The sequence below is a fragment of the Panthera onca genome, chromosome C1 (genome assembly GCF_046562875.1).
Source record: "Panthera onca isolate mPanOnc1 chromosome C1, mPanOnc1 haplotype 2, whole genome shotgun sequence".
In the NCBI taxonomy this organism is placed as follows: Eukaryota; Metazoa; Chordata; class Mammalia; order Carnivora; family Felidae; genus Panthera; species Panthera onca.
Window position 1 is genome coordinate 184,664,865 of NC_138346.1, and position 19,910 is coordinate 184,684,774.

Below are 19,910 nucleotides of genomic sequence, written 5' to 3' on the forward strand. Positions count from 1 at the left end.
CCCCACCCAGGCAGGAACAAAGCTCCCATCTGTCTGGAGCAGCACTAAGCCTTTCTCAAGGATCTGTTGTGGGGGTGTTGTGTGCTCCGGACTGTGCCAGACTTGGAACAAAGAAAACTGGCACCTCACAGCCATGGCTCTTGTGTCCATTGTGCAAAAGGGCTTTCCTGTGCTTCGTCCCGTGTCATCCTCAGAGCCACACTGGAGAGGGCAGGGGTGGGAAGGCGGCGGCAAGGGGGAGGTCCGAGGGGTCAGGGCAGTGCACGAGGTGCTGCTGGCAGATTTTCTCCCCATGGAGAGCAGAGAGGGGTGATGGGATCGGGAGCTCCTCATTCTAGGGGCTCTCCTGCAGTGTGGGTGCTTCCGTGTTGACGCTGACGTACTTTCTGTTGACTGTCTTCCCTTCCCAGTAACTGTTACCACCCTCACATCCTGTCTTCTACCTGAAGTGAGATGGGCTAGAGAAACAGGCCTGCAGAATTGGAGCCTTTGGGCCCAAAGTCTCCCAGTCCCTGGGGGCTTAGAGCCATGATATGAGTTTTGTTCAACTCCAGCACCAGCCCAGTCAGTCCTTCAGGTTGGCCAGCTGGGATGGGACTTCCAGGGGCTTCCTGGACCAAGCACCCCTGACTCCAAGCTGCATGTAGCTCCAGCTGGCTCTCGTGCCTCCAAGCCTTTGCTCAGGCTGTGCTGTGCCCTCTACAAGCCTGCCTCCCCACCCCAGTCCAACCAGCAAGGCCCCTCTCCTCCTTCACGGCTCTGCTTTTAAATGCTACAGTGCCTACTTTGGTTTTGCTGGCATTATTGTGTGCTTACTAAGGAACAGCTGCTTGCAGAGAAAGTTCTAGGCATTATCTCATTTAATTTTCATATGAGGTAAAGTACCATTATGTTACCCGACTTAGAACTGAGCAGAGAAAGGAAAAAATTACTTCGCTGTATAGGTAGGAAGACAGAGATGGAATTCTCCCAAGAGAGACTTAAGATCCAGAGCTGCACTGCAGGGGTTCAAGTCCCAGCCCTGCTACTTAACTAGCTTTGTGCCCTGGGCAAGTTCCTGCCCTGGGCGGCAGTTTCTTCAACCAAAAATTGGGGCTGCTTAGCTCTTGGTGCTGTTGTGAAATTGTGGATTGATTAACAAAGTGTTAGAGCAGTTCCAGGCACACGCAGCAAGTACGCAGTATAGGTTGGCTGTGATAGTTGTAGTTGTTTTTATTGCCATCTCCTAGGGCAGAATTATTCCACTCGGTGCCAGTGATGGAGATGAGCTTTCCCCCTTTCCTTGGCTTGTGTGGGTGGAGACGGATCTGGGCTTTCCAGGTGGGTCTGGCTTCTAGCCCTTTGTGGGGTCCTCCTACTGACAGGCTGCTCTGCCCCTCGGGGCTGGGCTCCCTGTCCCCAAGGGGCTGCTGTGGTGCCCAGAGCAGAGTCTGAGTTTGGGGATTTCAGGGGTCCTATGTTCTAGTCCTTCTGCTACTGTTCACTGGGTGGCCTTGGGAAGTCCCTGCCCTTTCTGAGGCCCAGGCCAACGTACCTGGCTCTGCTGGGCAGAGACGCATGGCAGACACACTGAGGGGGGCTCTGAGGCCTTTAACTGGGGTGGCCAGTCCCCTAGCTCTAGGGCTCAGGCTTGGACTGGGCCTTAGGAGAAAGATAGTCCCAGCCAGCCGGCATGTCCTAGACCTCAGGTCTCCTGCCTCAAATCTAGTTAGTAAGACTCCTATCTGACCCCTAGTTCGGGCCCTGGGCATAGGGGCCAAGTGTTTCTCCCTGTGGGTGTCCACCTGCCTGAGCTCTGGGGCACCCTCCTCCCTCCTGGCCCAAAGCCCTGTTCCACGAACAGCAGTGCCCTGGTCCCGTGCCAACTGCTCCAGCTGCTTAGGTCTGGAGGGGAGCGAGGAGCAAGGTCCCCCCACGGCTGGCACTCTTGTTGCCATGGTAGCAGTTGCCTTGGAAGCCACTTCCCCAGAGTTTAGCTTCTGAACAGTCTGGGAAAGCTGCCCGTCCCCCAGGGGATCGGTGCATTAATCACGCTCTTTTCCAGGGTCCTCACCTCTCAAGGAAAATAAACAGAACTAAACCACACTGAGGCCTTCCACCCACTCTTCCTCCCCACCCCAGGCCAGCCTTGGACTTGGCACCTCTGGGAAAGAAGGAGCAGAGGCAGGCACTCCAACCCCAGCCTTGCCCAGAGACAGAGATGACCCATTGCCTATACAGCCCCCGAGTCCAGAGGCCTGGGGGACCCAGACTTCAGCGAGGAGGGCTCTGATGCTTGCAGGGTGGGGAACAGGTGGGGTGATCAGTCTCTAGTGACTTGGACCTCCATCTCCTTACCTATTGTAGGAAACACATCACCCAAGGACAGGCTTGTATTTTCTTTTTCACAGATGAAACAGCCTATATTGAGGAAAGAATTGGCAAGCCTTCCTCTCTATATTTCTAATCAATGGAAGAGTGGGCGTCACAAAGGTTTTAAGATAACCAATGGATGAATGGGCATCCAAAGGTTTTAAGAAGCCTTTAATGACACTCCCCTGTCGTGATGGAAAAAATGGAGGCCTTGACTGAACACAGTGCCTCCCTCTGATGGTGGGGTTGCCAATTCCTCCCACCTCAAATAAGACAATTTAGAAATTCAGAGACAAAGAAATGCTAGAGTACTTCTGAGCTGAGCCGGGAATCTGGACACAGGTTCTGTCAAGGTCTCTGGGGCAACCCTTCCTTTCCCCATGCCTCAGTCTCCCCATCTGTTCTATAAAGGAGCTTGCATGGATTTGTAGTTCTGTGATCTTGTAACTGATAATAGCTTCATGTGTCTCTCCTCCGTATTTCCTCCTCTGACTTTGTGCCCTGAGGAATTTACAATGTCAAAAAAACAAAAACAAAAACCCCAAACCCTCTAATTTAGCTTTGGTCTCCAGTTTTTAGAGGCAGAGTATTCTTCTGGAAGCTGAAACTCACAATGTGCAGGCCCTCCTGACTCCAGCCTCTGCCATCCCCATCCCCCTTCACCAGATGGGCAAAGTGAGGTTCAGGCAGTGGAGTGGCTGGCCCAAAACCCACAGTGTGAGGTGCCCGTCTCGCTGACGGCGTGGGAGCCGCCCTTGGCTTTACACCCTGCCCAGCCTGAGTTATGCAAACACTTAACGGGGGTGAGGGCTTTGAGATTCCCAAAGCTCAAAATCTCAGAACACATTTTCATAAACAATTATTTTGACAGCTCCTTCTAAAACTAGTAAGTGGGGGGGTCAATTATGTGTGACAGAGACATGGGCTGTCATTTGATGCCTAATTAGAGGAATAATCAGACCTCATCCTGGAGAGAAGCACAGAGAATGTTGGCAGCAGCCGCTGTAACTGGGGAATGCCCACCTCCAGGGGCTTCCTCTTCTGGGGCCCAGGGACACAGCCTGGGGCCCCCTGGTGCTCTGCAGTCACCCCTCCTTTCTATGTACCTTTGAGTTCACACCTGTCTTTGCCTCAGGCTTCTCTCCAGCCTCCTGGCAGTGCCTTCCCTCAGCTGAAGCTCAGTCAGGTGACCCTGGCCTTCTCAGGCCCCCACCCCCACCCAAGAAAAGCCCCTTGTTAGAGGCAGAGGTCCCAGGGTGCCTGTAGCCTTCCTCTTTGAGGACCTGAGGTGGTCGTGCAGGTCTAAGCCCTCCCTGAACTCTACCTTGTGTTCAGAAGCCTCACCCGAGTCCCTTCTAGCCATGGCATTCTGTGGAGCTCACTCTGAATCTGCCCTTGAGGGGCTCACAGTCCACAGAGGAGACAGAGGATGAGGTCAGATGATGGGCACTGCAGCATGGGGCACACGGGAGCAGCAGTAGGCAGCACCCCCTCCCCCACCCCCCACCTCAGGCATGGTCAGGAACAGCTTCACAGAGCTGGGGCTGGCCAAGCAGCATCCTGCAGGAAGGAGGCGCTCTCCAGACAGCTAAGCAGACATTCAGCAGAAGGCAGCAGCAGAGAAGGGGAGGAACGAGGGGCAGTGGGTAGCTATGGAGGTGGAGGACCTTGGCCTGGCTATGCTGGGTGGCAGACATCATCAGGGAGACAGAGGCACACAAAGAGAGGCCAGTGGGGCCAGTGATGGGACCCTGGGAACAGTGCCCAGGTGCCTAGGTCCAGGCATAGAAGCAGGCCCAGATAGATTCTGGGATCGGGGAGGTCCTTATCCACAAAGGCCCAGAGACTGCAGTCAGTGGCGAGGGCTGTGTCTCGGGTGGGATAGGGCTACAAATGCCCAGCCTCTAACTGGTGGGTACTGCAAGTAGGTCAGATAGGCCGGGCAGAGGAGGTCGAGAGGTGCCAGCCATGTCCCTATCTCCTGACCCCGGCTGCTGACACTCCACCCCTGCCAATCCTCTCCCCATATTTATCTTCCTCCTATCTCATGCCTCCCCACCCCTGCTCTTCCCTCTCAGCCCCCTACCAGGGATCCCTCCCAGCCCACTGGCAACTAAAAGGGGGGTGGGTACCAAGCCTAGTTGAGGAGAAGGAGGTCCCCTGAGATCAGCTTCAAATCAGGACCCCTCAGCCCTGCTCCCCTTAGGAGACCAGAGGTTGACAGGCTGGGGGGAGGAGCAAGGGGGCAAGCGTGAACCCCTTTTTCTCCTCCTGTCCCAGTCACTGTTCTGGCCTCTGAGCCTCCTGTAGGCCCCCTGTGTCTCATGCTTGTGCCTGTCTCCGAGTCCCTGAGCAGAGGTCTCGCGTGCCAAATGGCCGAAGACAGCAGGGTGGGCCCTGAGCATGTAGCCGGAGAGTCTCCTTGCGTCCCTGGCCGCTAAACCCCGCATGAAGCCACCAGTCCACCCTGCCCCCTCCAGCAGTGGAACCCGGGCTGCGTGCCCTCGTGGGCATCTGGGACAGGTGGCAGCTCGTGTTGCAGTCTCATGAATAACTCAGGACCTCCCTGCTGTCCGCTTCTCCGAGAAACCCGTGTTCCCTGGACCAACCTCCCCCACCGCTTTAAACTTTAATAGGCCAAACTTTAATAGGCCAAGGCCCAGGGGCAGCCAAGCAGGTTCCAGGGAGCTAGGGCAGGATATCCTGAGCAGGAGAGCTCAGGCTAAGCTCTCCCGAGAGGAAGCTAACAGGGGACAACCCTGTACAGCAGGCCCGGCTCTCCAGAACTCTGGCAGCCAAGGCAGGATGTGGCCAGGCAGGAGTCCCAAGAGTGGCCTCCACATTCAGGGGCCTTCCGGGGAGGAAGAGTAGGCTGGGGTGACCTGGCAGGGATCCTAGGTCAAGGTGTGGCTGGGGGCCCCTGGGAGAGCTGTGGGATAGGGTTACTAGCCTCGACTCTTCCTGCCCAGAAACTCCCACTCTGAAGGTGGAGCTCCAGCAAAGATACATCCAAGAGGACGGAGACCTCCAGGGCTCTCCTGGGGACAGGCCCCTCTGGCAGCAGACGGTACCCTGGGTAGGCCTGCATGGACATCCCCATCAGCAGCAGAGACTTCCGCTGCCTGCAGCTAGCCTGTGTGGCCCTCGGCCTGGTGGCTGGCAGCATCATCATCGGTGTGTCCGTGTCCAAAGCTGCAGCCGCCGTGGGTGGCATCTTTATTGGCGCCGCCAGTCTGGGTGAGCAGGTGCTGGGCTTGGAAGGGGAGCGGGGGGGGGGGGGCATAGTCAAGTGAATGAGAAATGGAGGCAAGGGTTGGTTTACTAGGAATTGGTTGGGGACCATAGAAGCTAAAGAGATGTGAGCAAAGCAGCCGTCGGGGACGCAGGGAGGCAGGGGAGGGTTGGAGTAAGCTTCCTTCTGCCTGGGGTAGGGAGACTGGGAGAAGGGAGCTGGTCATCATGCTCCTCTCTGGCTGCTCCCCTCTGGCCCTCTAGTCCCAAGCCCTGGGCTCTTGGGTTTTTGGTGGAATTCGTAAGCCTGTTGAGGGTGGGTTGACAGGGGACAGGTAAAAGAGGACAGAGGTCTCAGTGGGACACTCTGTGAGCCAAGAGAGGATCCAACTCAAAGGGTTTCTTTTTCTCTCCTGGTATTTCTTGGCAGGGCATCTGTCTATCTGTCCAGGCATCCATCCATCTCTCTATCTGGGCCAGTCCCACTGATATCCCCGCACTGATGCTGAGTACTGTCCCTCCCTACTCCACCACCCTGGGCCAAAAGCAGAGCCAGAAGCACCAGAAGGGTGGGTTCTTGGCATCTGTACCTGCAAACTCCTGCCAAGAGCCACAGACACTTGGTCTGGGGATGAAATGCAGGTGGGCAGGGCAGGGTCCACTCTTCTGCTAACCCATCCACAGGTCTGGGTGGGAAAGAGCGTGCTAAGAAGCTCCCGGGCTTGGGGCAGACTGGGACAGAGGAGTGGTGGTGGTGGTGATGTAGCTGGGCCCACTTCCAGCCAGCTGAGAACATGCTTAGCACCTGGGAAGGCTGGAGCCGGGAGCCCGGGCTTTCACAGCCTGTAGCCCCTTCTCCAAAGAGGCACTACTCCCTGCCCCCTCTTAGGGCTGGGTGATGGGGAGCCGCCCCCCTAAACTCCCACAGGCTCACATTTATGCACTCACAGTCCCAACCTGCACACTCATGCTCCTCCCATGCCCATCCATATCACCCTCATAAACCACCCCCAGGCTCACAGCCTACCCACAGCCCCATGCAGCCTGCACTAACCAGGCCCCTTCCCCATCACAGAACCCCTCTGTGTCTCTCTTCTCAGGGTTCCTCATCTTGGCCTACCCCTTTCTAAAGGCTCGGTTCAACCTGGACCACATCCTGCCCACCATAGGTGAGTCCTCTCCCCAGCACCCAGCATAGCCCTCTTCCAAGGACTGTTGTGTGAGACCCATTGTGTGTAAGTCTGTGGCCCACTGTGGGGCAGAACTGAGACCCTGTGTGTGACTGATCCTGGCTGTGTGTGTTAGTTGCTGTGTGTGTGTGTGTGTGTGTGTGTGTGTGTGTGTGTGTGTTTTGGCATTGCCATGACTACGGTGTAACAGACTCCAGCCTGTTGCCTGCTCCAAAGGTGCCTGAACCAGCTCAGAGCACCTAGAACTCCCATCTCCCCGGAGGGAGCCTCCAACTCCCACAAAGCCTCCGAGATCTCCAGATAAGCGCATTTCATTCCTGAGCCCCCATAAAAACCCTCTACCTCCCCTAAGACCTCAGGACCCCTGTATAGCTCCTCAATTCATCTCAGCTCCCCACATACATGCTACCATCTCCATCAATCCTGGGGGGCTTTCCATATCCCTAGTTCTCCTCACGACCCTCACCTCCTCAAAAAGTTTGCCATCTTCCCCTTCAAGGGCCCATTTCTCCCATCTCCACTCCCAAACCAGCCCAGATCATGTGAGAAGCCTAAAGGAATGTGGTGGAGTGAAGACAGCAGCAGGGATGGAGATGAGACAACAGGCAGGTCTTCCCTTCCCAAAGCAGGACTTGATCTGAGAATGGCTTAGTAACCAGGGGGCTTGGGGTGATCTTACCATGCAGGGAGCCTGAGAATTCACCCCCACCCGGGGCCAGACCATGGGGAGGGAAGATCCAGCACCAATGGCAATAAAGAGGGTAAGTTTTAAAAACTCCAGAATCCATCTTCCACCTCTGCTCTCTGGCTGAGCAGCTCTGGGGGGCCCGGGGAGAAGCCTTGAGGGACATGCAGAAGGGGTGTCCCCAGTCACCGGGAGCCAGCAGAGTTAGCCAGTTCTTCCATGTGTTTGGTCAAAACCCTTCTCGCTCCAAGCTGAGCCGGGCTCCTGTTTGACCTCAGGGCTTCTCTGTTGTGCCCGGCATGGACACTGGGACCGACCCTTGGTCCCATGTCTCAGTTTATGTTTTCTCACTCTCTTCTCCCATGATGGAATCCAACTCTCAGAGCTGGTAACTGAAATGGAACATCTTCCTCCTCCCCTCCCTCCACACACTGGAAAATTCTAGGGCAGGAGTTTCTCAAAGATGGTCCTCGCCCACAGCATCTACTGCCAGTGGTGGGATGCCTAATCCCAGCAAAAGGCCCCATTCCAGACCCTGCTCCAAACACTTTACATATATTTATTTGTTCCATTCTCAAAACAGCCACATGAGGGAGGTACTGTAATTAAGCCCACTTTATATATGGGAAAACTGAGGCACAGAGAGATTAAGTAAGGCAGCTAGGAAGTGGTGGGGCCAGAACTGAAACCAGGCAGTCAGCCCCGAGTCCTGCCTGTAACTGCCCCCACCATGCTGCTGTCCTCTTGAAGAGCCATTCTGACCATCCGTGCCTCTTTAAATTCAGCTGAAACTGTCCCTGGGACTCCCCTCTCTCCCCACTGGTCCCTCTGGGTTGCTCTGATCCGGAATCTGTCTACTCAGGCAGCCCTGTGCTGGTCTCTTCCCCAGGAGCCCGAAGCAGCCTGTCCACTGTGAGCAGAACACTGGAGAAGCTGAAGCCAGGGGGCCGGGGAACTGGGGAGGGCTGAGGCAGGGCTGAGGGGTTACCCCCTGCCCTCCCTCCCTCTCTGCCTGCTACCCTGATCTCAGAGCCCTCCTGGGCCCGAACCAGAGGTGAAGCAGGCCCTGGAGACACCAGACATGCATTCGCCTGAGCAAAGCTCTTGAAAATGGATTCCACGTGGCCGAGAGCAGGGCCTGAAGCAAAGGTGTCACTGGAGGTTCCACAGGGGACCCTTGTATCAGGCTTTTGATGTGGATTTTCTCTCTGGACTGCAGCTCAGCAGGCTTCTTCCCTTTTTGATCTACTGACTGGTTTCTCTGGAATTGGGGGCCAGAGGTACCTCAGGCCCTTGCTCCAGCCTGGCCACAGAAATGAACCACAGGCTGACAGGAGCCACAGACAGGATCCCCTCAGCCCCTAAGGCCTGGCCCTGGGCTTCTAGAGCTCACTGGCTAGATAGAAGGGCTGGAACAGATTCTTTCTGGATATCAAAAACTTTGGGCCACTCCTTAGGTACAGGCTTTCAGCAATAGCAAACCAGACAGGAGCATGTCCTAGACAAACAAAATAGTCATGCTGGGACAGGGGCCCAGGTAAGGCAGTGACCTAGAGGCTTCCAGGAGGAGGTGGCTCCTGAACTGAGTCCTGTCCTGAGACCCTTGTGTGTGACTCCACCATCCAAGGCTTTTTGTGATCTCACCCCAGACAAGACCTCCAGCCTTCCCTCTTGTCCCCTACCCACTCACCGCTGCTGAACAATCTCAAATATTCCAGCCTCCACGCTTTGTCTTGTGTTCTCCTGGAGGCCCCCCACTCCTCTCTGCCTATCCAAAGCCCTCACCTTGAAAGGCACAGTTCCAAGGATCCCCTTAACACAACACCCTCCCCATCATCTTCCTGCAGCCCGTGCCTCTCTCCCTCCACGGGGTCCAGGCAGGCTGAAGTCTCCTTTTTCATAAAACAATTATTTAATCCTACTGAAACCTACTGTGCGTTGCCCTTTTCCAGTCACTGTCAGGGTACACAGTAGGTGCTCAATAAATGTTAGTGGCATCAATTTAACACAAAAACAATTCCCCAATCTTTCCCTGGAGAGTCATGTCAAGGCCCCATGTATCTTTGTGGTTTGGGGCAAGGAGGACCTGGCCCACATGTGTGTGGCTATGCAGAAAACATTGTGCCTCCCTCCACACCACTCCTCACTCACCTACACCCTCAAGGTGGAGCCGGTGTTTGACCTCTACAGAGACATCTGCTCCATGTGGCCTCTGTTCATGTTTGTGAGCAGAGGACAAGCTAGGAAGAGTCTCATTCTTCAAGGACCAGTGCAGATGACACCTCCTCTCAGAAGCCTCCCCTGACTGTGCTGTGCTCCCACAGCCCATATCATTCTGAGTGGTCTTTGTCACCTTCCTCCTCTCAAGAGCAAGGGCCAGAGGACCAGGCACACAGGTACCCAGCAGACGTTGCAAAACCAAACCAAAAGTGGGAGAGGCCACTTCATTGTATGGATGGGAAAGCTGAGGCCCTCCAGAAAAAAGGACTCATCGAGTCCCGCGGTGAGAGGTTGTGCAGCCAGGCCTTATAGTCAGGGCTCCTCTCTCCCCACCCAAGGCTCTACCCTCTGCTGTCCTTGGCACTGAGACCAGCTCCCTGACCAGAGTGGGACAGACCTCCACTCATAAATGCTGGCCAGTTGTGGAGCCTGTGGTTCCTCCAGCCTGAGGGAAGTCCCCCTCCTTCTACTTCCCTCCCCTCCACCTCCCTCCTGCCTGATCACTTACCCTTCTCCACTCCCTCAACGTCATTATCATCAACATAACTTGGGCCCAGCGGCCCCTCCTTGCTCAATAAGGAAACCCTTCTTCCTGCCCATCTTTAATCCTTACCTGAAGCACCCTGAAAGATGCCCATGGGTGGAAGGGGTGGGAAGGGGGGAAGTGGAACCTGGGCTGTGGGGAGGGTGGTAGCCCTTGGCCCACCACCACCGCTTCCCCAACACGATCTCCCCAAGGCAGGGCTATTGCATCTTCAATGCCTGGCAGAGCCCGGCACAGAGTGGTGTGGGGATCAGAGCAGAATAAAGTAAGGAATGAACACATAAAAAGGCAAGGCTATGTCCACTGGGGAAGAACTAGGCAGGGGTCCAAAGGACCCTTGAAACTGTGGGAGTCTTCAGGGCCTGAAACCCCGAGACTGCCTGTCCCCGAGTCTAAGTGAATGTCCAGATACATCCTCCCAAGTGCATACTGCACCCCCATGCCCCCACCCCCTCAGCCTGGTCACAGGAGTGGTCCGTGTGGAGCTCATGCCTTCTCCCCCTTTGGAAGGTGAGTTTGGGCCAAGTAGGCAGGGTGGTGTGGTGGGTAGTGTTAGGGAGGAAGTGCCCTCTCACCTCTGAGCAGCTCCAGAACCCTCCAGTATTTCAGTGGGAGTGGATGTGGGCATGGACAGGTCATTGGACCCAGCTCTTCCAGTGGTCTGTTCAATAAATGAAATCAGTTCTGACAACCCTCAACTGTGGCTGTGCCTGGCTGGCCCCACAGGGGGTAATGATGCTGGTGCTCCAGGAAGAAAGTTGGAGGATACAGATCTGGACACCTGATCTCACCTGCCGGTTTGGGGGTTTAAGGAAGGCGTCCTGAGGGAAGTGATGTACCATCTGCACTCTGAAGGTTGAGCTGGAGTTGGCCAGGTGAAGGGAAAGTCCACCATGGGTCAGAGAACTCACTGAAGTGGGGAGTGCTTGGTTTGGTCCAGGCAGCCCCTTGGAAGTCACAGCCCTGCTGGCCAACCTGGAGGACTGACCAGGCTGGGCTGGAGTCTGGGGGTGACTCACATCCCACCTCTGCGTCCACAAGTCCGGGGGCCGGAGTTCTGGGCAAGAGGCTGTGGGGCCTTGCGCCTCAGTTTCCTCATCTGCAGCCAGAGAATGAGTGTAGCGCCGCCTTCCCAGGGCCACTGTCAGGAGGAACGTTGCCTGGCACGTGGTTCACATCGCAGAGGGTTTATGAATGGATGAGCAAATGAATGAAGACAGAGGTTGGAGGAGATGCTCTTCCAGCTGAACTCCAGGTTCTGGAAATCAGCATTTCAGTCTCCCACCCAGTCCTCCCTCTCCATCCTTCGCCCCCCACTGGACCTCTTGCAGATCCCAGTGGGACACGTGTGTCCTCCTACAAGGGGCTCGTGGCCACACCCCGTTCTCGAGCGCGGGATTGGTGGGCGGTGTTCTGGGAAGGGTGGCTGAAAGCAAGCCCCTTCCCGAGAGAAGGCTCCCTGCCCCCACAGCCCCACCCCCGTTCCCTCCAGGGAAGGTGGGGAATCCGTCAGGGGCTGCAGACGGAACCCGCGCCACCTACGTCCCTCGCTCCAGAGTGAGTGGCAACGTCTGCGTCCGGCCCCGAAAGTCCGGGCTGGAAACCGTGGGGGTGCTGGGAGCCCAGGGCAAGGTGCTAGAAGCCGCAGAACGTAGAGGAGGGAAGGGGAGAGGGGCGGTGCGGAGAGGAAGACAGGAAGACGCTCCGTGAGAACGCCGCTCCACCCGGGAGCCCAGGGGCCCAGCGGCGGCTGCGACGCTGCGCGAGGGGCGCCCCGAACCCGCCGCCGCACCTCCCGGCTCGCCGCCGCGAGGGGCGGGGCCTGCCTGGGGGCTGCGCTCCCCACCCCCACCCTCCGTGCCCCCCGGCCCCTCCTGCTAGCCCGGGGTGCTCAGAGAAGCCTCCGACCACCGACTGGCCCAGGCAAGTGAAAGCCCCACGAGTTGGGGGCGGTTGAGGAGGGGGCGGGGGTCAAGGGGATGAGACCGGCGGGAGAGGGCGGCCAGGAGGGGAGTCTTTAGGGAATGGAGGCCATGCTCCATCCAGCCCGAAACCCTAGCAGAACGGAGTAGTGCCCAGACAAGGGGTCAGGGACCTGTAGCCTGGGACAGACTTCCCAGAAAAGGTGAGAAAGAGAGGAAAACAGGAGAAGGGCACATGCAGCATGGGGTGACTGCATTGGGCCCCCTCTGCCTGACCCTGATCTCTCCCTGCTCTATAACTCAGTGGGAATTTGCCCTAGGACCCACCTCCAGCCCTCGCCCAGCTGACCGCCATTGTTCCCAAGGCCCAAAGTGAACAGGAAGTCAGCATAGAGAAGTGGGCATAGAGTCACTTCAAAACCAGGACACAGGTGAAGCCAGGAGACCCCTGTGACCAACCTTTGTCTTCACCGTTTGTTTAACCAATATTCCCTGGGCACCTGGGGACAGTCAGGCGCTTCACTGGGGACTAGCAGCAAACAAGATGAGTATAATGCTGGTCCTCCAGGAAGAAAGTTGGAGGATGCAGACCTGGACACCTGATCTGGCCCTGCTGATTTGGGAGTTAAGGAAGGTTTTCTGAGGGAAGTGATGTCCCGGCTGCACTCTGAAGGTTGAGCTGGACTTAGCCAGGTGAAGGAAAAGTAGACCATGTTTCAGGCACAGGAAGCAGCGTGTTCACCTGGCCACACGTGGTGAGTTCAGCTCCACTTGAGCAAAATCAAGGGGGCGGCCTGGAGGAAGCCAGCCAGGATGGCAGCAGTGGGGAGCCCAGGAGAGATGTAGCCACTAGGGAGACATGGAGGAGGGGGATGGTGGGGCAGCGGTGAGACTGAAAAGGAAGGGATGGGTTCTAGAGACACTCAGAGGGAAGAATCTGCAGGGCCTGGTGATGGATTGGGTTGGGAAAGTGCGGTGGAAAGCCTGAGGGAGAAGGAAGAGCGAGGATGAAGCCTGGGTTTCTGGCTGGGAGTCCGGGCTTTGTGGGAGAAAATGAAGTTTAAGGAGACTGTTTCCAAGAGGAAACACTTTGAAGAAAGGAATAGAGTGTTATATGGAGGCAGAGGTGGGGTGGAAGGAGGGTCTGGTTTTGTTTTAGGACAGGAGAGGCGTGAGTGCATCCAGGAGGAGGTGGAGTCACAGTGAGGGAGGCTGATGAACACCGATTGGGAAGGGGGAGGTTTCCCTACAGCCTTGGGGGCCTGAGCGATGCCAGAGACGTGCCAGCTGGTGATTTTCTTTTCACCTGTGTGGCTTAACCGTTTGGGCACAGACTTGGAGGAAGCAGAAAGCCTGACCGATGCAGGGTCGAGACTTTGCTAGGCAGCTCTGGCAGAAGGACAAAGGAACAGGTGAGGCTGCAGGACAAGGTAAATTGCAGGGGAGTAACTGAAGTGACGTAGTGTGCAGAAAAGGAAGTGGAGATTAAAGGCTCATGGAGAAAATGCTGATAGTTCCAGGCCTGCACTAGATCAGAGAACAGTCACAGCAAGAGACAGTACAGAGTCACAGTGAAGAGCACAGGTTTAGAAGACACACTGCCTAGGTGTGAATCCCAGATCGGCCACATATTATCACCATGTCTATGACAAGCAGTGCAACCTCTCTGAGCCTCTGTGTCCCCATCTGAAAACAGAGATGGCAAAAGCATCTGCCTATAGAGTTGTCACGGGGCTTAAATGAGATGATATATAACATATATAAAGGGCTTGAAAGAGTGTTTGGCACATAGTAGGTGCTGTACCAGTGTTTCTATAGTGGTAGCAGTGAGGTTATGGTGGAGAGTAGGAGGCTCGTGGTGATGACAGGGGTGATGAGGGTCAGAGTTGGTGAGGGAAAGGGTCACTGGGGTGGAATGGGGGAACTGGGCACTGGAGATGAGGAGCCAACCAAGTAGGAGGGCACAGGGTAGAGCGGTTGTGCCCAGGATGCTGAAGTCTCTCAGTGCTGGGACTCAGACTGGAGGGCAGGAAGGGCACGTCCACACCAGGGAGTCTTTAGTACCCCCTTCCGCCACCCCTCCCGCTAGCTCCAGGCAGCTGAGTTGCATGGAGTGGAGGCACAGGCCCAGACTGAGGCTGGAGATCCAAGTCTGGCTTGCCTGGGTGCAGACTTGGTTTGATAACCACAGAGCTGTGATTGCTGCAGAGTCCTGTGTGCCTGGGGACCCTCAGCTGTGCAGGAAGCCAGAGCCTGCTGGGCCGGCAAAGATCATCTAGACCAAACTCCCACTTTCCCAATGGCAAATCTGAGCCTCAGTGAGGGGAGCGTCAAGTACTCGCCTGTTTCAGGCATGGGAACCCCCTGTAAAGGGGAGGGTGCCATCAGAGCAGCTAGAATGGAACTCCCATCACCCCTCCCATAGGCCCCAGCTCTCCTTATCACCAAATTACCCACCCCCCATGCTCCCAGGCAAAGAGAATTCTCCAGAGCCCATCTACTGGGAAGCAGCTCATTTCCACTGTATAGGCAGGCACCTTAGAGAGTGTCTGTCTATGTGTTGGCCGCTGTTTGCAGCTCTCAGAGTATATTACATCTGTATTTGTATTTCTGGGTATGTCTGATCATTGTGCATGTGGGGTTTGTGTGTGTGTGTCTGTGTGTGTGTGTGTGTGTGTGTGTGTGTGTGCGCGCACGTGCACATCCACTCAGGGACTAGGATAATGGGGCCCAGGAGTCAGACACAGGAACTGGGAGTCACACTTTCAGACTTCATCCTCAAGCCTTGTTTCCAGCTTGGGGAATCTATGAGGGGCCAAGGGTGGCCTGTGGGATGGACTGGGGTGGGGGTGGTAGCAGCTCTTTCGGCTCTGTCTGGGGAGGCAGAATTCAGCTGGCAGAAGCTGAGAGCTTCCAGGGTAGTGAATAAGCCAGCACTGAGTAATGGTGGTGTGGGAGGTTCCCTGAGGATAGGGAGAGGGTTAGGGATAGAGAGCATGGTAGAAGTGTTGGGGGCCTGAGAGTTGGCCCAGACCTTCACGGACTGAGGGAGAATAGAAGGGCTAAGATTAAGGGGAACAGAGGGGTTCACAGTGAAGGGTAAAGAGCCAGGCTGAGCAAATAAGGGACTCAATCCCACCTGGAGGACAGGGGCTGGGACTAGTGACTAACGCCTGGACTAAAGCCTCAACCCCTTCACCCAGAGGCTCTTGAGCCCTTGGAGCAGGAACCCGGGACCAGGAGGCCTGGCAGCTGCCCCTGGTCAAGCCACCGCTCTTGTATAACAGACATCCCAGATTTGTGGATTGACCCAGGGGTGGGGGTGGCCAGCTGACCTGAAGGGGCTTCAGGCAGAGACCCTCTTTCCAGGAGCTCTTGCCTCCTCCTACTGAGGACCACCCTCCTTTGGCCCCAGGATTGCTGATGATTAGCTGGATAGTAATAAGTAATATATATATATCTTATCTATATTATATATAATGTTTTATATTATATGTTTTATATTATAAATAATATAGAATATGTTATATATATATATATATATATATAGAGAGAGAGAGAGAGAGAGAGAGAGAGAGAGAAAGCATGCACACAAACAGGGGAGAGGCAGAGGGGCTCAATCCCATGACCCCAGGATCATGACCTGAGCCAAAATTGAGAGTTTGACGCTCAACCAACTGAGCCACTCAGGCACCCCATTATGTCATTATATATAATATATATTATATAGCTATATAATATATATGTATATTATATATATTATATGTGTATATTATAAACTATATAATATATATGTATATTGTATATTATATATGTATATTATATATATTATACATGTATATTATATATAATATATTATATGTATATCATGTATTATATGTGTATATTATATATAATATATATTATATATGTATAGCATATATATATTATATATGTATAGTATGTATATTATATATGTATAGCATATATATATTATATATGTATAGTATGTATATTATAAATATATGTATATAAAATATATATTCTTTGGTTTGGGCTTGGTTCTGGACTGACTTGGCCACAGACACCCTCCATGACGTTTTCCATTCCAAGCTTCAGTTTCTCCCATCCATAGATGAAGGGGTTGAACTAGGTGATTTCTACCAGGTCAGCAGATTGGAGTGCTCACTAAAGAGAAGGTCTGTTCCAATCCTAACAACTCAAGATTCAGAGCAATGGCCTTCCCTCCTGTTCAGGCAATGAGATCGAAGTGGAGAGGGCTTAAAGGATTTGGGAATGTGATAGCATCATCCCAAAGGTTCCTGCTTCTGAAATTAAATAATCCAGAAGCAATAGAGCCTACAAGTGATGCATGGTGCCGTTCATTGGCCAGAACTACTCACATGGCCCCACCTAGTCACAAATTGGCCACTAAGTCCAATTTTAACATGTGTTCAGAAGGGGGAGAACAAAAACGATTTAGTGAATGGCACCAGTGACACCACACAATAGAGTTAGTCAGAGCACCCACCACAAAATAGCATCTGACATTGCAGCAGCCCCAGCTGGAGGGCCACAGTCAGTCAGATGGAGATGGTGGCACAAACTGAATTGCAATAGCTGAGGAACCTCAACATCCCTCCCCTTTGCACCCTGGATCCCAGTTAACCAGGCTGGAGACACCTATCAACCCTTAGCCCTTTCCCTGCCTGGGGTGGAGACTCTGGGGGTAGTTTTGTCTTTCAGAGTCAGCTCTGCATCCCAGAAGCAAATAATCATTCATTGACAATTGGCACTTGGAAGCTCAGTCCCCCGCTAGTGCTTTTGTTGCGCTGAGTGTGCTAAGCAACAGAAGGAGAAAAGTGAGTTTACTTTTCTCGAGAGATGCACAAAACACACCAGCCCCCTCCTCTATTGTTGACTTTGGAGCAGTGTAAGTGCTGATTACAGGAGCTTAGCTACAGGGCCCAAGGAGAGTCCATGCCCTGTGTTCCAGTCATTCAACAAGCATTTAGCAAACCTAGCACTAGACTAGCTTGATTGATAACTCAGGCTGCAGGGTCCGGACACCAGGTTTCAAGTCCTGGCACCACCACGGCCCCTCAGAGATCTTGGGGTGAACTTAGTTAATCTTTTTGTGCTTCAGTATCCTCATCTATAAAATGGGGATATAACAGCAATACTTAATCTCATGTTGTAAAAACTAAATTAGATATTATTGCAAAATGTTCAACATAGCACAACCTACTTAGCTAAATTAGTGCTAATTTCAGATTCCCATCTAGACCTGTTTCTGGATAGACTAGCTTGTATCAGACCAACTTACGCACTGAGGATAACTAAAAGGCGGGATTAAATTTAAGAAATCTGTTCAAAGGCATGGGAGAGCTATGAAAACAGTAAGGACTTGAGGGGCTAAGATCTTGGAGAGAAGTATTATTTGGTTCATTTTTCCCTTAAGGAATTTTTTCCAGTGTGTAGGAGACAGTGGCCATAAATTAGGAAGTCGACATTGGAATTCAGGGCTTAAGAGGGGAGAACCTTGTTAAAACCTTTAGCTTTTGGTTAGGGGGCCCAACAGCCTATTCTCTGGGAGTAATGGTTAAACGAATACAGGCCAGACTCAGGAAGACTGAAACACAGCTCCCAGTCAGTGCAATCCCAGACTGGGTTAAGGTGGCCTATCCCTTAAACTGCCTGTCAGAAACAAAAGTAAATCTCTGGACGAAGGTAACATCATCTGGAACCTCATGCTATCTCTACGATTTTTCATGCACAATGTTGGGCATTCAATAACTTATCTAGCCTTCCAGGAGATTAGACTAAATGACCAAAAGCCAAGGGCAATTAGACAATAGAAATAGGCAACACAGATGTTGTAGTCTTCAGACAAGAACTTAAAGGGCTTAATCTGTTCAAGAAAATAGATAAGAGGGATTCTGTCCGTAGAATACTGGAAGCTATGAAAAAGAATCAAGTGGAAATTCTAGAACTGAAACAGTGTAACAATTGAAATTAAGAACTGAATGGTTGGATTTTAGAGCAAAGAAGACACAGGTAAAGAGAGGATTAGTGAGTTGGATGACAAATCAATTTTAAGAAAGCATCCAGATAGAAACACAGAAAGAGGAAAAAAAGGCTAGAAAATAACAGAACAGAGGGGCGCCTGGGTGGCTCAGTTGGTTAAGTTTTCAACTTCGGCTCAGGTCATGATCTCACGGTTCCTGAGGCTGAAACCCAAATCAGGCTCTGTGCTGACAGCTCAGAGCCTGGAGCCTGCTTCGGATTCAGTGTTTCCCTCTCTCTCTGCCCCTCCCCCGCTTGTGCTCTCTCTCTGTCTCTCAAAGATGAATAAATGTTAAAAAAAGAAAGAAAGAAAATAGAGAACAGAGTGCAAGAGACGTGTGGGACAACGTCATATGGTTGAACATATGCACAATTCAGGTTCCAGGAGAGAAGAAAGAGAATGAGGAAAAAGATAATGCCTGAAAAATTTCCAAAACTGTGGGGAAAATCAAGCCACAGGTTGTAGAAGCACCAGGAAGTACAAGAAAGATAAATACAGAGGAAATCACACCTAGGCACATCATAGTAAAACCGAAACCCAAAGAATCTTCCCTAGAAGGGAAAAGAAAAAAGAGCTGGACCCTCCAGGGCCTCCCCAACCCTTGTCCAATGTTGCCTTTCAAGAATCTGTGTGAGGTGAGGTGAAGGACCAGACTCCACCTCAGCCTCAGATGGAGCCTTCCCCACAGGGGAGGGGGAGGGGGGGCACCTATCTCATTCAGATAATACTGGATATTGAGAATATGGGGGAGGGACTTGAGAAGGGGGAAAAATTGGAGAATCTCACAGCCCCTCCTGAGGGCAACAGGAAGAGGCTGTTAGGATTCATGTCCACATCAACCCTGAGGAGATCAAATCCTTCTCTTTAAAATGAAGCAAGATCACATATGGTGTGCACCAGATTATGTATGTATTCTCTGACTCTGGTCCCAGAATGTCTGGTCTTCCTTCTACTCCAGCCACAAGAGCCCAGATCCACTTTCCTCCCTGAGCCTCGGTTGCGTCAGTTGTAAAATGTGTTGATACTGTTGATAAGTATCAAGCGCTTGTAGGGATTCCGTGATGTCATGGCTGTGAACATGCTTTGCCAACTGTTGAAGTGTTGTATCCTCCAGTGGTTGCTATTTCTGCCTGGCAGAGCCAAAGGCTGCAGGTTAAAGGGAGCAGATGGTTCATGCAAATGTGGAGCTTCCTGAGGAATCTGTGGTTTGTAAGTCCTCTGAAAGGTCAGCAAGTGCTTGCTTGGCCAGGATTTGGGGATTTCTGGCTCTGGGTCAGCTGGCTGAGTCAGCAAGGTGCTTCTGGCCAGAGTCCCAACAGAACTTCTACCTCTCACCGTGGTGCCAGGGGAGGGAGCCCTGAAGTGATCAGATCTGGGCAAGAAGCAGAGGTGGCCCTCCTGGCCCTCTGACATGCTTGGGCCAGGCTGATTCCAGCCTGTGTCGAGCAAGGACTGTGCTGCCCCTCTCCCACACTAGCCCTCGCTTTCACTCACCCAGTCATCACATTCTCTCCAACCCCACAGTGTGCAGGCTTTGCAGACTCAGGAAGGACAACTCTGGGCTCAGTCCCAAGGCAGTCCCACCTGAGGGATAGATCAACTGTTCTGTTTCCAAACTGACACACCCCACCTCCCAGATCTGAGACCTTATAGATACCCTTCTCTAGCAGCCACCACCGTGACAACATGGCTGACAGTTATTGAATTCCCACTGTCCTCC

At 53.3% G+C, this 19,910-nt stretch overlaps 1 protein-coding gene across 1 annotated transcript; it reads left to right on the forward strand.

Moving 5' to 3' along the window:
* Positions 1-62: 62 nt before the first annotated feature.
* On the forward strand, positions 63-12,140 carry KNCN (kinocilin). The gene is made up of 4 exons (XM_060622015.3): positions 63-5,589; positions 6,684-6,752; positions 7,460-7,534; positions 8,348-12,140. Exons 1-4 carry the CDS (start codon positions 5,439-5,441, stop codon positions 8,425-8,427), a joined length of 375 nt encoding a protein of 124 aa, XP_060477998.1. The 5' UTR covers positions 63-5,438; the 3' UTR covers positions 8,428-12,140.
* The last annotated feature ends 7,770 nt before the right edge of the window (positions 12,141-19,910 follow it).

What these genes read in the sequence shown, in the direction of transcription:
- KNCN (XM_060622015.3), top strand. Translation starts at nt 5,439, where the DNA reads ATGGACATCCCCATCAGCAGCAGAGACTTCCGCTGCCTGCAGCTAGCC. An exon ending in CCACATCCTGCCCACCATAG is followed by an intron (nt 6,753 to 7,459) that starts GTGAGTCCTCTC and finishes CTTACCATGCAG; the next exon opens with GGAGCCTGAGAATTCACCCC. An exon ending in CACCAATGGCAATAAAGAGG is followed by an intron (nt 7,535 to 8,347) that starts GTAAGTTTTAAA and finishes TCTCTTCCCCAG; the next exon opens with GAGCCCGAAGCAGCCTGTCC.